At 39.2% G+C, this 13,685-nt stretch overlaps 1 protein-coding gene across 1 annotated transcript; it reads right to left on the bottom strand.

Annotated features, from left to right (window-relative positions):
- Nucleotides 1–8,377: 8,377 nt before the first annotated feature.
- LOC139940369 (uncharacterized) lies at nucleotides 8,378–13,044 on the bottom strand. Its single transcript, XM_071936586.1, has 4 exons — nucleotides 12,866–13,044; nucleotides 11,831–12,002; nucleotides 10,632–10,764; nucleotides 8,378–9,690 (listed from the first exon to the last, which is right to left on the bottom strand). Exons 2-4 carry the CDS (start codon nucleotides 11,978–11,980, stop codon nucleotides 9,551–9,553), a joined length of 423 nt encoding a protein of 140 aa, XP_071792687.1. The 5' UTR covers nucleotides 11,981–12,002; nucleotides 12,866–13,044; the 3' UTR covers nucleotides 8,378–9,550.
- Between the last annotated feature and the right edge of the window lie 641 nt (nucleotides 13,045–13,685).

The following is a 13,685-nucleotide window of genomic DNA, read 5'->3' as shown; positions in this document are numbered from 1 at the left end:
ATCAGGGCAAAATTTTAGGACCATCAGATAAGCACACAATAGGCACATACAAGTATTGTTTAACAAAAACAGGTTACCAACTAAAACTGCATGAAGTTTCGATGTTGTGACCCAATTTTGCTTAGCAAAGACATGTGTCAAGCAGTATTTTCTGCTTACGAGCTTTATAAAAATTAAGCTCTGCTGTTTGCTCCGCTGCAACGCACTCACTATAGCTGGACTTTGGGGCAAACACAGTTTTGTTCGTTAGACTCTTTGTCAACATTAGTTCTCGTTGCAAAAGGACTCGAGGTTCACAGGGATGTACAGAGGTGACCGGTGAAAATGCCGACCCCCCCCCCCCCCACTTTCAATGCCATTTGACTCAAAACAAATCAGCAAGATGAGAAACTCAAACAGCTTGATTTTATGTTAAAACGCAAATTAAAAGGGGCAATAAAAAAGTTGACATTCTCCCAGCATAGACTTTTACAAAAATTCCTTGATTCAGTATTCCCTTACTTTATGGAGACTTATTGTTCACTGTTTTCAGTCTCCAGTGGACACTATTGGAAATTACTCAAAATATTATCACAACAACTTACTTGGTAACGAGCAACGGAGAGCTGTTGATAGTATAAAACATTGTGCGAAACGGCTCCCTCTGAAATAACGTTAAGGAAGAGGTGTATTCCATGAGAATGAGATGTCCAGACTGAAGCCTCAGTTATAGGCATCTGAAAGTACTCAAATTTTGTGCAACGAAAGGTGTTTGTTTTTCGTTGTTTGCTTGCAAATTCGATGACCAATTGAGCCCAAATAACAGTGCATTATGTTGAGATACATCAAGTGAGAAAACTGATTTTTGGCAATTACCAACTGCAGTTGATCAAACGTGTGCAGTGTAGACGTGCACATCGTTTGCATATGGGACATGACAAAACGGTTTGGACAATCGTAAATGATAATCGTAAAATGTTGACATTTCTTTGATCACGGCCTGATGCGTTTTCCTGTATCTATTTCATAAACGATGATCCTATTTATAGAGCACTATTGTAAACTTATGGGCTTTGGAGTCCAGATGGTGGATGAAAAATTGCAGAAACAAGAGCTGTCATAGCTTATTATGTAGGTAAATTTGTGTAATTAATAGCTTTGAATAACAACAATTTTCAATTGTGTTCTATTTCGAATAGCCCTTGGCTATCATTGCAAAAACTAACACCATGGGTGTTGCCACATTATAGATACCAAGAAAAGAATAAAAATTTACACCATAGCTCGTTAAAATAACACCCATTATTTGGAGAATTTTTTTTACATTTGTGCTATTTTAACACCTTATGATGTTAGTTTTGATTCTCTGCTCGTGATACGTGTCAAAACCCATGGTGTCAATTATTGTAACACCATAGCGTGTTAAAATAACACCCATGTTTGGAATAAAACAATTACATGTGTGCTATTTTAACACCATGATGTTAGTTTTGATTCTCTGCTCGTGATATGTGATAAAACCCATGGTGTCAATTATTGTAACACCATAGCGTGTTAAAATAACACCCATGTTTGGAATAAAACAATTACATGTGTGCTATTTTAACACCATGATGTTAGTTTTGATTCTCTGCTCGTTATATGTGACAAAACCCATGGTGTCAATTGTAACACCCAAGTTGTTTGCAGTGGGATAGTTCAGTTTGTAGAGCGTCGTGGCAAGAGATTCCGACCCCGGGGATTCTGTCTCCCATACGGTAACTTCTTCTGCTATTAAACCACCCTCTCTTGAAACACCCTGCTTCAGCCCAAAATCGTCGGCAGACAAATTTCCCTTGACCAGTACCATAGTCCGGAGGTCGCTGGTTCGAGTCCCGCTGTAGTCAACTACTGTTTGTTCAACCTAAAATTATTTCTAGATGTACCCAGTCAGTTTCTGTAGTTTATTACTTTGGTTTTGCTGTTTAATGTTTTACTAAACCCCCTGTCACGTTTCTCTCCGTTAATCTGAGTAGAGAATGACCACTCACTCATGATCTTACACCATTTTGACTTTTTGGTGGTCTTGGTTTTTTCTATTCCCAGAAAAGAAACCCCTCTTAACACATTAAACCCCAAAATGCTTTTAAAAGCTTTTTATGAACGACCACAAGGAATTTTGAAAGATCTTTAAATCCATAGGAGTGTTGCAATGTGGTACGGTTATGATGTATATACCCACAAAGAACATGTGGCTCTGTGAGGTGGCAATATGATTTGTTTCAAAAACATTTACTGTAAACATCATTTCAAGAGGATTTGTTAGAATTCGTGTATTTTGTCACGTCGCCTATGGTGTCAATGTCTATGAAGATATAAAGAAATTCATCCAAGTCTGGAGCGCAAATGAACTCATCTGTTTATTTGAAAAGTAATAATAGACCTATACGAGAGCCATATCCTCCGTGACTCAGTGCCAGCTGCGACGTGCGGATCCGGGCGGGAGAGTGGTCCACTAGTTTAGGTGGACTACCTCCCCATCCCCATCCCCGGTAACTCGGCAATTATAACTTGTTTCTACCTTTCGTCGACTTCATTTCCCCCAACTAAAGCCCGGCTCCTACTTCCTGCAAATGCGAATGCGATGCAAGTTTTGACAGCTAATTTTGTTGCAGGAGTTGGCCCTACAGTTCAACTTATTGCGAATTATTCGTTACGAATTTGTGATTACAAAATTCGTATCGCGTTCACATTCACAAGAAGGATGAACACGGGCTATACTCGTCGGGACGTGGCGTGGACCCCCACCCCCCCCCCCCCCCCTTAACCCCAGCCCTCCACCCCACCACCTGGTATTTCGACACTCCCTTCGGCGGTTACCGGTTTACTTCGGCACATCGAAAAACTCGGCACCTTCGGTAAAATCGGCACACGTGGCACGACAAACTCGGCACTTAGTCTCGGCACAGTTCTTAATGAATACCTGGACTGGAAAATTGTAATACTGTTTGTGTTATTGTAACTTTTGAAATACTACAACAAGAATATTACCAAAGTTCAGATTTTACGGGAAATATCATGCATTCCCTGCAGAAGATTTAGTATAGTAGGTCACACATTGCGTATGCTTCAGCATAGCCCTGGCGGCCTTAGGCGTTCGTTTTGTACTCAGTGTCTGTATCTGTATACAGAGGAAGAGTCCTATATAGGGCTATAGCTTCAGCAGTGCGTCCAGGGTGTGTCCAGGGTGCGCCAAAGCCACCGTGCAGCATCAGATGCGAAGGTGGCCGCACCCTGGAACACCTGAAACCAACCAACTCCCAAGTTTTAGTCATGAAACCACAAAGAGAACTCATGTTTTCTAAATAACTGACGGAAACTTTCCCAAACCCAAGCAAGAAAGTGACCCAAGTGCCAATCCATGACACTGTTCCGACCAAACTTCGAAATAGTGATCCCAACACCGGTTGGGATGAAAAGCTATAGCCCGGATGAAAGTTTTGTAATAGAAATGCCATCATCGATAGTTTTGCTGAATTTTGCTGAAAGACACTGGACACTATTGGTAATTGTCAAAGACTAGTCTTCACAGTTGGTGTATCTCAACATATGCATAAAATAACAAACCTGTGAAAATTTGAGCTCAATCGGTCGTCGAAGTTGCGAGTGATAATGAAAACAAAGACATCCTTGACACACGAAGTTGTGTGCTTTCAGATGCTTGATTTCGAGACCTCAAATTCTAAATCTGAGGTCTCGAAATCAAATTCGTGGGAAACTATTTCTCGAAAACTATACATTACTTCAGAGGGAGCCGTTTCTCACAATCCTTTATACTATCAACCTCTCCCCATTACTCGTTACCAAGGAAGGTTTTATGCTAACAATTGTTTTGAGTAATTACCAATAGTGTCCTCTGCCTTTAAAGGGTCTATGTAACTTTTGTTGGACAAAAAATACAATGTCCACAGATTTACACCAAGCTTACACAGTTTGAAGATATTGATAGTAGAAAGCCTCCCTGAAAATATTACCTGAGGTGCTGTAGTTTTGGGGAAATGAGTAAAATAATGTCATGAAATAATTTTCGTCTTATGAGACGAAAATTATTTTAATCATTTACAAACGTATGTTCTGGACATTGTTTTACTCATTTCTCAAAAACTACAGCACCTCATGTAAGTAATATTTGAAGGAAAGCTTTCCATTATCATTATCTTTAAACCCTGTAAGTTGAATGTAAATATATGGACATTTTGAAAAAGTACCCAAATCCTTTAAGGGTTCCCTTGTTTAAATCGATTTAGAAAAAGAAAAACAAACTCCTTTTAAAAGCACTACGACTGTGGCAATTAATATTGATGTACAGGGAAAACACGCAGGCGGGATCCATCCATTGGGTGGTTGGAATTAGACTGCTAATAGGTTTCGATGGCAGTAGCCATTCATGATACCTGGGACTATGAACATTTTTACAGTAGATTTCATAGATTAACTTCCAAGCTAATCTCTAGCTTAATATGGGGTGTGGTCATTTGGGCGTGTCTGTCTGGCACACCCCATCACAACTGAAAATGTCTGGCAGTAGCCATTCATGATACCTGGGACTATATGCCGAACATGTTCACAGATTTGTTAGAGTTTTATACTTTCCTACACAATCCTTATATCTGCCCGCGGCCAGGCCAGGTTTCTCAGTAATTTGCTAGTGTTTTTACATTAAAAAAAAAAATCTTTCTCTTTTTTATAACCATTGTATTGCTTTTTCTTGTACATCTTTGATGTGCAATTTTTTAATACATGTATGTGTTTTTTCATTTTTGCTGGCAAATAAAATGAAATGAAATGAAATGAAATGCGTGATAATATTGATCTTTGACTATTACCAAAGGGGTCAATGCACGCCGTTAATCGGCGTACAGGTTGCCAAATCGTTAAAAAAAAACTCAAAGTAAAGATGTTTTATAATCCTTGTCCACTCATTTAGGACGTGAGGGTAAACTGCACGACGTGCCACCACCTTTACCTGTTGGGAGTGTTATACATTGTAATTAACATCGCACCTCATCGATTTACCAAGAACCCATTGCTCAAGAGGAGGTTCAGGAGGTATTGCTCCGAATTCCGGAAAAAACAGTCGGTCGTTTCCATCATTAGAGCCACTTCCTCTAATTATGGTTAAGATGTCTGAACATAGTTTAAGGATTTAGAAGTTATCACCAATCGCTTGATTTGAGTCCAGGGGTTAGTCACACTCCTCTGTCCTGCCTCTGTAGTCACACATGTATGACCATGGAGGACCTTTTCGAAACCACGGCGTCGGCTTAGGCGCACGGTCCATTTAGGGCCGGTTCGGCAACCATCACACGATTGTCAAACGATTACAGTAGCAAACGATTCAGCAGCGATTGTGAGACGATTGGGGGATAGGTTCTTCAAACGCTTCAGTGCGCTGAGCTTGTCTGGTCGTCCGGAGTCCGAACAAAGGGGCTATAATCGGAGTACTGTCCATTGTGTTGGGATTATAGCTTTGACTGTTTGGTTGTGGACAATGAATATGAATTTAAAAACTAAAATGTTCTAACACTTTATTTTTGGGCTGTGTTTTTTCCATTTCTAAAATACTCGTCAAAAGATACCACACATCCTTTTTTTAATCGTGAAAAACGATGAAGTATAACCTGACATTCTACTTTACCTCTTTTTGTCATGTATTTGCTGGTTGGCTTCGCCTAGCGCTGGCAACGTCAATGTACCTCACATGGGTACATCATGTACATGTATACTCGATTTGAGCGTTCGAGACGAACTCAATTTTTGGTTGGTTGTGACCAACTAAAAATGTTTCCCAACTAATGTGTATGTTTTTACTAAACGTATAGCCACGGTGGGCGGCGGTGGGCGGGCCCGCCCAGCACTGACAATTTCCGCCCAGCTTCAGCTGAAAAATAGACTGCCGCCCACCACAAAGTTTCCCAAAAAATTAATAAAAAATTTAAAGTTCTACTGATTTTGATCACATTGCAAGACTAGAATGTCATGTTTTGTCATTTTAAATGCAGTTTGTAATTTTTTGAGCCAGAATTACGAGCAATAAAAACCTCAAACGTGTTTTCCCATGTAATTTGCCTCTTCCCATCTTCTGAAGTTTTCTTCGTGAAATGTGCCCTGACGTTTTTATTGATCGAACTATAGTACAGTGTAGAAGGCGTACCGTCTATACAAGGCTGACAGCAGTGCTGGTATCGTGCAAATGTACACGATGTATGTGTGTACATGAGGTATACACCAGCGCGCGCTGTGGTAGACCCTAGAGTGCACTACAAGTCTAGTCGTGAGGTTTTCGCGGGGATTTCACGCATTCCATATACATACACACAAACAGTATCGCCACACAACAGTACAAGGGCTGTGTAAAGTCTAGTGTACGAGTTCGCGTGTCCCGGATGTAGGCATGTAAACACGTTCGCTTCGCCCACACGTGTGACAGCGCGCTGGGTTTTTCACTTGAATGAGATCTGTGTAAATTTTAAGATGGCCTCGCAACGTACGGTAAGCTGGACGACTTTTTTAAAAAACGCAAAAAGATTGGAAGATGATATAAAAGTATCTCGTGCAGCTTCAGTTAGTTTATTTATAAAATATTTTTATGATTTCCGTTCGGGTCTACCTCTCAAAATCAAGAATCCAGATTTTTTTCGACTTACACAACACGATGTTCAAAGCCGCGTTTCGCCCCCCAAAAAATACGTTCATTCATGATGCTAAGAAAAAGCTACTACCTGGGCGTACACACCACACCAAGCCAAAACCAAACCATTGTTACCAGTACTCCCGGCCGCGGAGGATTAGTAGGGATTAGCGAGGGATTAGCGGTGGAAGTGTCAGTGGTAGCCTGGTGTGGGCGAACTCTTTGTTAGTTGTAAACCACAGTCAAGTGCCAACTCTTTTGTGTTTCACCTCAGTAAGTCTTTCTATAATCTCTGGAAACGATTGCGTCCCGAAACTCAACCGATTGACCCTCTGTAAAATAATCGTTTGCAGCAAGCGGGTGATGGTTGCCGAACCGGCCCTAAATGGACCGCGCGCCTTAGGATTCGGCTCGAGGTTCCATTCTCTCGTCTGAAGCCCTGAGCGCGTATACGCAAAGCACGCGCAATATTGAGTCAAATCAACCGGCAGGGCCAAGCTAGCCTGAGCCGAATCCAAAGCCGAAGCCGTTTCGAAAAGGGCCTATGACTCAGGTAGGCTACCCTGAACAGATGTTCTGGGGTTAGGAATACCCCCACCTTATACGTACTCCCTAATGGCCTGGGTAAAAAGTGGTTGCGATGACGTCTTGGGGTTTTTCTTTCGTCAAGGTAGTCGATTCATGCATTCTAGAAAACACCCCTTAATTGCGTGGAACCGCCCGCAGCATACTCATGAATACGTCAGATGGATTCCCACTAGCCGCATCGTATTGGTAGTCCACAGAAATATAAAACCACTTAATGGTCCAAGTTGCGTTGACGGCGGCTATGGTAACGTAATGTTTATGAAGAAAAGCATGTCACCAGCCTGCTGGAACATTCTACGATGCGTGTGGAGTGTGTGTCCCGAGGTACCTATTTCAAGGTCGCAAAACAGCTGGTGATAATCGAAGTAGTTTACCCTGAACTTGAGTCAGTTCCAGGTACTTGCGAAGTACTGTCAAATTGCCCACTTGGGTTTGAAAAAGATCGTGAAGGAGAAATACTACTTGAGAAAACGAACTTGGTTCCTCTTGGTATTAGATGTTCATGATAAATCGACAGTGAGACTACATAGGTCGTCAACCTAAACTCAGATCAAGTAGACCGTGTAGTTTTATAGACCTTGTAGTTTTCTAATGAAGTATTATTATGTATTTCCAGTAGTTTATTTATGGTTGTGCTTTATTAATTTGGTCTTTATTGCATGTATTCAAAATGAATTTCCTCCATGGGGGGACCAATACAAATTGAACTGAATTGAATTGAGTTAGTCTTCGGAACAATAAAGTCGCCCCCCCCCCCCTCCACCCCACCCCGACCCCCACCTATAGATAAATGTTTTTTCTTTTCATAGATAATTCTTTTTAATTATTTATACATTAACTTGGATTACAAAAATATTATGCAAATACATTAAATTGATTTGTGTTTTACTTACTTTGGTAAAATTACCAGCACATATAGCTGTCATGAAGTAGTCAAACCATTCTGAGTATAAAGAACTGTCAAATGTTTTATACCATCAACCTCTCCCCATTACTCGTCACCAAGAAAGGTTTTATACTAATAATTATTTTGAGTAATTACCAATAGTGTCTACTGCCTTTAAATTGATTTGTGTTTTACTTACTTTGGTAAAATTACCAGCACATATAGCTGTCATGAAGTAGTCAAACCATTCTGAGTATGAAGAACTGTCAAATGTTTTATACCATCAACCTCTCCCCATTACTCGTCACCAAGAAAGGTTTTATACTAATAATTATTTTGAGTAATTACCAATAGTGTCTACTGCCTTTAAATTGATTTGTGTTTTACTTACTTTGGTAAAATTACAAGCACATATAGCTGTCATGAAGTGGTCAAACCATTCTGAGTATAAAGAACTGTCAAATGTTTTATCTCGACATTATTCTTAGGCAAAGTTAAGAGATTCAAATTCAACAGTTGTACAAAAGCTAGTTAAATCAAATTTCCAAGTGTTCATTTTAAAATTACGACTAAGTCTGCAGAGACAACTTAATAAATATTGGTCCAATTTGTTTGCATCAACTGTCCCTATAGCATCCTGAAAGATTCTCTTTCCTCAACCTTTACCCTAAAATCCCATATTCTCTGACTATTAAAGACAATGGACACTATTGGTAATTGTCAAAATCCAGTCTTCTCACATGGTGTATCTTAACATATGCATTAAATAACAAACCTGTGAAAATTTGAGCTCGATTCATCGGAGTTGCGAGATAACAATGAAAGAAAAAAAACACTTGTCACACGAAGTTGTGTGCTTTGAGATGTATGATTTTGAGACCTCAAATTCTAAACTTGAGGTCTCGAAATCAAATTTGAGGAAAATTACTTCTTTCTTGAAAACTACGTCATTTCAGAGGGAGCCGTTTCTCACAATGTTTTATACTATCAACCTCTCCCCATTACTCGTTGCCAAGTGAGGTTTTATGCTAATAATTGTTTTGAGTAATTACCAATAGTGTCCACTGCCTTTAAGAGAAAACGCTTGAATAACACGATGAACTTGTTTGAGTAGCCAGGGCAAGGCCATTTACTCGCTGTTTTTTTTTACAACATAAACTGGTCCGCTGCAGGGAACAGTGAGAAAACCATGCATGCTTAACAGCTTGTAAAAACACATTGTCAATTAATTTTGGTTGTAACAAATTTTTCTAGACTTTTAAAAAGATAGGGCATCATTTAAAAAGCGTCATCAAAGCAGTGGTAGCAATTTCTTTATTTATAAAAGGTTGATCTTCCAAAAGCAACTCTAACCAAGCATAAAATACTCTCCTCTGTTCCTTGCTCTATGCTTGCACCTAGAGTACAAACCCTCCCTTATTATACTACTAACGTTTAACTATTGTTATAGTAGAGTGAGACCCGGAGACAACTGCGCTGCTGTCGTTTCCACGTATCAAAATACTCACATTCTTCGCTGGTGGTTCATCTGTCTGGTTCAAAGGCGCCCCGTCCATTTCATCCGTGGCTGCCGCACACAAAAATAATATAAAACAGGAGTATTTAATTTAAAAAGTGGGGGGAGAACTAATTATATTTCATTAAAAATTTATTTTAAAAATCAACAAGCCCCACCTATAATATTGATCTCAAATACTTCGGGGCCATTAAACGGGATAGTTCGAGAAAAAAAATAGCCGGCCTATAGGAGACAAAAACTGATTTTGTTCCCTCAAAATATTCTTCGTTCCCTAGATAAATATACATTTCTTCACCTGTCCCTTTAGGGACTCCGATCTTTATCCCCACAACCCATTTTCGACCAAACACGATGTACGACCGCTATGTGCAAAGTTCAGTTACGTTAGTATTGGTCGGTGTATTTTAATTCTGTGATGCCCAAATCAAGCTTATTTTGATAAACAGAATAAGCATTTATAGCTTTGATAAATGCGCTTTTCTTAAATTAGACTGTTTTCAGACATAAATATATATCGAAGGAAAACACTGACGTGCATTTTAAAACAAAAAGTTATTAACTTTGTTTTCCGATCCTTGTACTCTATCCTTAAAGGATTTAGGTACTTTTTCAAAATGTTTTTATAGATTTACATTTAACTTACAGGGTTTGAAGATAATGATGGTGGAAAGCTTCCCTTTAAATATTACTTATACTGAGGTGCTGTAGTTTACGAGAAATGAGTAAAAAAATGTCATGAAAATACGTTTGTAAATGATTAAAATAATTTTCGTCTCATGAGATGAAAATTGTTTTCATGACATTGTTTTACTAATTTCCCAAAAACTACAGCACCTCAGCACGTAACATTTTCAGGGAAGCTTTCTACTATCATTATCTTCAAACTGTGTAAGGTAAATGTAAATCTGTGGACATTGTGTTTTTTTGTCCTACAAAAGTTACATAGACCCTTTAAGTTGATATAAGATTGTTTATGATAGAAAGTTAACCTGTCACAAGGGTGCGGTCCAGCTCATCCAAGAGATGTTTATAAGGCGGGAATTGAAGCAACACTTTTCGAAATGCGCTATACGCATTTGGTCCTTTCTCCTCCATTTCAGTGAGCAACGAACCCATCCGATCCTGTGAAAACACAAACAAATACGTTTGTTCGCGATTATCACACTAAAGAGCTTTTATTAGGCATCCACTAAATATCAACTGTTGATTGTAATGTCAGGATAACGATAAATGGGACCTAGCATGGGACCTGCACAAACGAAACTGTTCAGTTAAACAAAGCAGTAAATTTGTGTTTTGGTAAGGTCACTCGAAACATGATTTCGTTCCCTCAAAGTAATAGTTCGTTCCCTCAAAAAAAATGTCCCCCCCCCCCCGAAATACTGGTTCGTTTCCTCGAAATAATTTATATCCCTTGTATTGTTATATTATTCCATACCCTTGAAATAATTTCTTCCACAAAACAGTTTTAAAAGTTATTTTGTACCTCTTCGTGTTTTTTCCCTCCCACCTGTCCATTTAGGGGCTCCGTGCATTGCGATATTTAAAGACACTGAATACCTTCGGTAATTGTCAAAGACCAGTCTTTTCACTTGGTGTATCTCAACATATGCAAAAAAATAACAAACCTGTGAAAATTTGAACTCAATTGGTCGTCGAAGTTGCGAGAGAATAATGGAAGAAAAATACTCTTGTGGCACTTATAGCTTTTGTGATTTCAGATGCTTGAATTCGAGACCTCAGCTGAGCGCTCGAATTGCATTCAAATATTTTAGTGAGAAATTACTTCTTTCTTCAGGCCGGACAAAAAAATACCCTTGTGGCACTTATAGCTTGTGTGATTTCAGATGCTTGAATTCGAGACCTCAGCTGAGCGCTCGAATTGCATTCAAATATTTAAGTGAGAAATTTCTTCTTTCTTCAGACCGGACATCTAATTCTTAGAGAAATTACCTCTTCCTCAACGTTATTTCAGAGGAAGCCGTTTCTCACAATGGTTTATACTATCATCAGCCCTCCATTGCTCGCTATTACCAAGTAAGTTGTTACTCTAACTTTTGCAGTTTGTGTGACCATGGAGGAGGGTGTGACCCAACATGATTTTCTTCTTCTAAATCTGCACGGAGATGATTCTTGGGTATATAATCAATATTTTCCCTTCCAATTTAACCCATGACCTCTCCCTTACTTTAGGCGTAGGCTGTGACAGTAATAGGTCGTCCATCTGCTGGGGTGTGAAAAGCTCCTCCTGAATAAGATGATGCTTAATTTGATCGGGATCAATGGCCATCAAATTGCACCGATTTTTTCGCAGTCGGCTTTTGTCTTGAATATTCATCCTTCAATATTTCGCAAAATACCTAGGTATAGAAGAAAAGATCAAACAAAAATATGAGCTCAGTATATTATTTATTTATTTTAAATCTTTAGACATACACAATAGTAACAAGTTGTCAAGGTAAAAATAAAAGTATAAAAACTGTCATCAAAAGATGTGTAAAACCAGACCCCTGCCAACGATACAACAGTATAAAAAGATAATTGCACTGAAACATTTAAAAATCACACAAAAGAAAACATTAAAACACAAGCAAAACCAGCCTTAAAAAAAACTGCACCCACAACAAAACAGTGATATTACACTCGGCTGGCAGAACTCCCCAAAACGGTGTTTTATTTTGATATTTACTTCGATGTCAAAGACTGCATTCTTCATGTAACTGTAATTTTCAATTTTATTTATATTTATATGTATACATGGTTTTTAATGGTACCTGTAAGTGGCGGCTATCCGCTGTTGGATGTCAATAATAATAATAAAAAATAAAAAATATATATATAAAAATCACTCATGAATGGTGCACGGTCACATGACCTCAGTACAGTCCCATGAAAGTAGTCCCTGATCAATACACGGGCGGGGGTGTTGGGGATTAATGTAAAAGTATTTGTAATTATAGGGACCAATCCAATTTAAGATTTAACACACAAACATTTAATCCTAAGCAAATTAAAATTCAAATCGAAAAGATTTATATTTCACATCAAAACATATTGATTGGTCGCTAATAACAATAGCCAACAGCAAAGACACCACTAGAGAACGCAGAAGTTGGCAAACAATTCCAAAACGTAGGCCTATTGCACTGTCCCCAAAGGAAACTGAACAGAAAAAACACTTTAGAAAAAACCCCAGATTAAAAGGGTTTTCATGTACACCTACCACTAATACCAGTAGCCTACCACGTCAGAGAGTAAACTTGTTGCTAAATAGTTTTTGACTGGTAAAACAACAGATTTGACGGTCAAACATTGACGACGTATCCAGGAAACCCTTGTCTAATATACCTGTATATCAGCTAAGTAATTAAAGTAAACACCGGAAGTAAATCTTTAAACACGGCAGGCTTTGGTTTGGAATCTGGAGGTCATGCTCCAGGTGGGAAAGTCCCTTCGAATGGATAATGTATCCTGTGCCAGTCAGATGATTTTGCGCCCTCTGCGGGCGACTGATATTAAAACCATTGTATTAGCACACAATTATTAAAACCGTTTCGCTCGGCCCCAGCGGCCAGTCTATCTTTATTTTCTTCCTCCATGGTCTACTGGGATGGGCTAATCGCTTGAACAGATTCTTGTTCAGGAAGTACAGTACAGTGCATAGAAATATGGTGCAGTGTGAGTGTGATGCATGATGGGACTGCGCATTATTAATTCAATGACAGTGCATGATACGTTTGCCCATCCCAGCGCCTTTGGTTAAAGCAAGGCGCTGGGGACGAGTGAATATATTAGCAGTATTCGACAATATCTGACGTCATACTTCGACGTAATAACACCAGCTATCACCTTTCACCTACATTCATCTCACACGCATACCAACTTTACATTGTAGACGCTGCATGCAGACGACCGAAAGCGGTTACGCTTTCCCGCCATTTTTTGATTGGTCCGAAGTGAAGATTGTCACTGCACACGTCACATCGCCTCGGCCCAATCAAAACACAGATCCCTAAAGTTTACGACGTCACTGCACGTTTATC

The sequence above is a fragment of the Asterias amurensis genome, chromosome 8, assembly GCF_032118995.1.
Source record: "Asterias amurensis chromosome 8, ASM3211899v1".
Lineage (NCBI taxonomy): Eukaryota > Metazoa > Echinodermata > Asteroidea > Forcipulatida > Asteriidae > Asterias > Asterias amurensis.
This window is presented reverse-complemented; position numbering and strand designations above follow the sequence as displayed.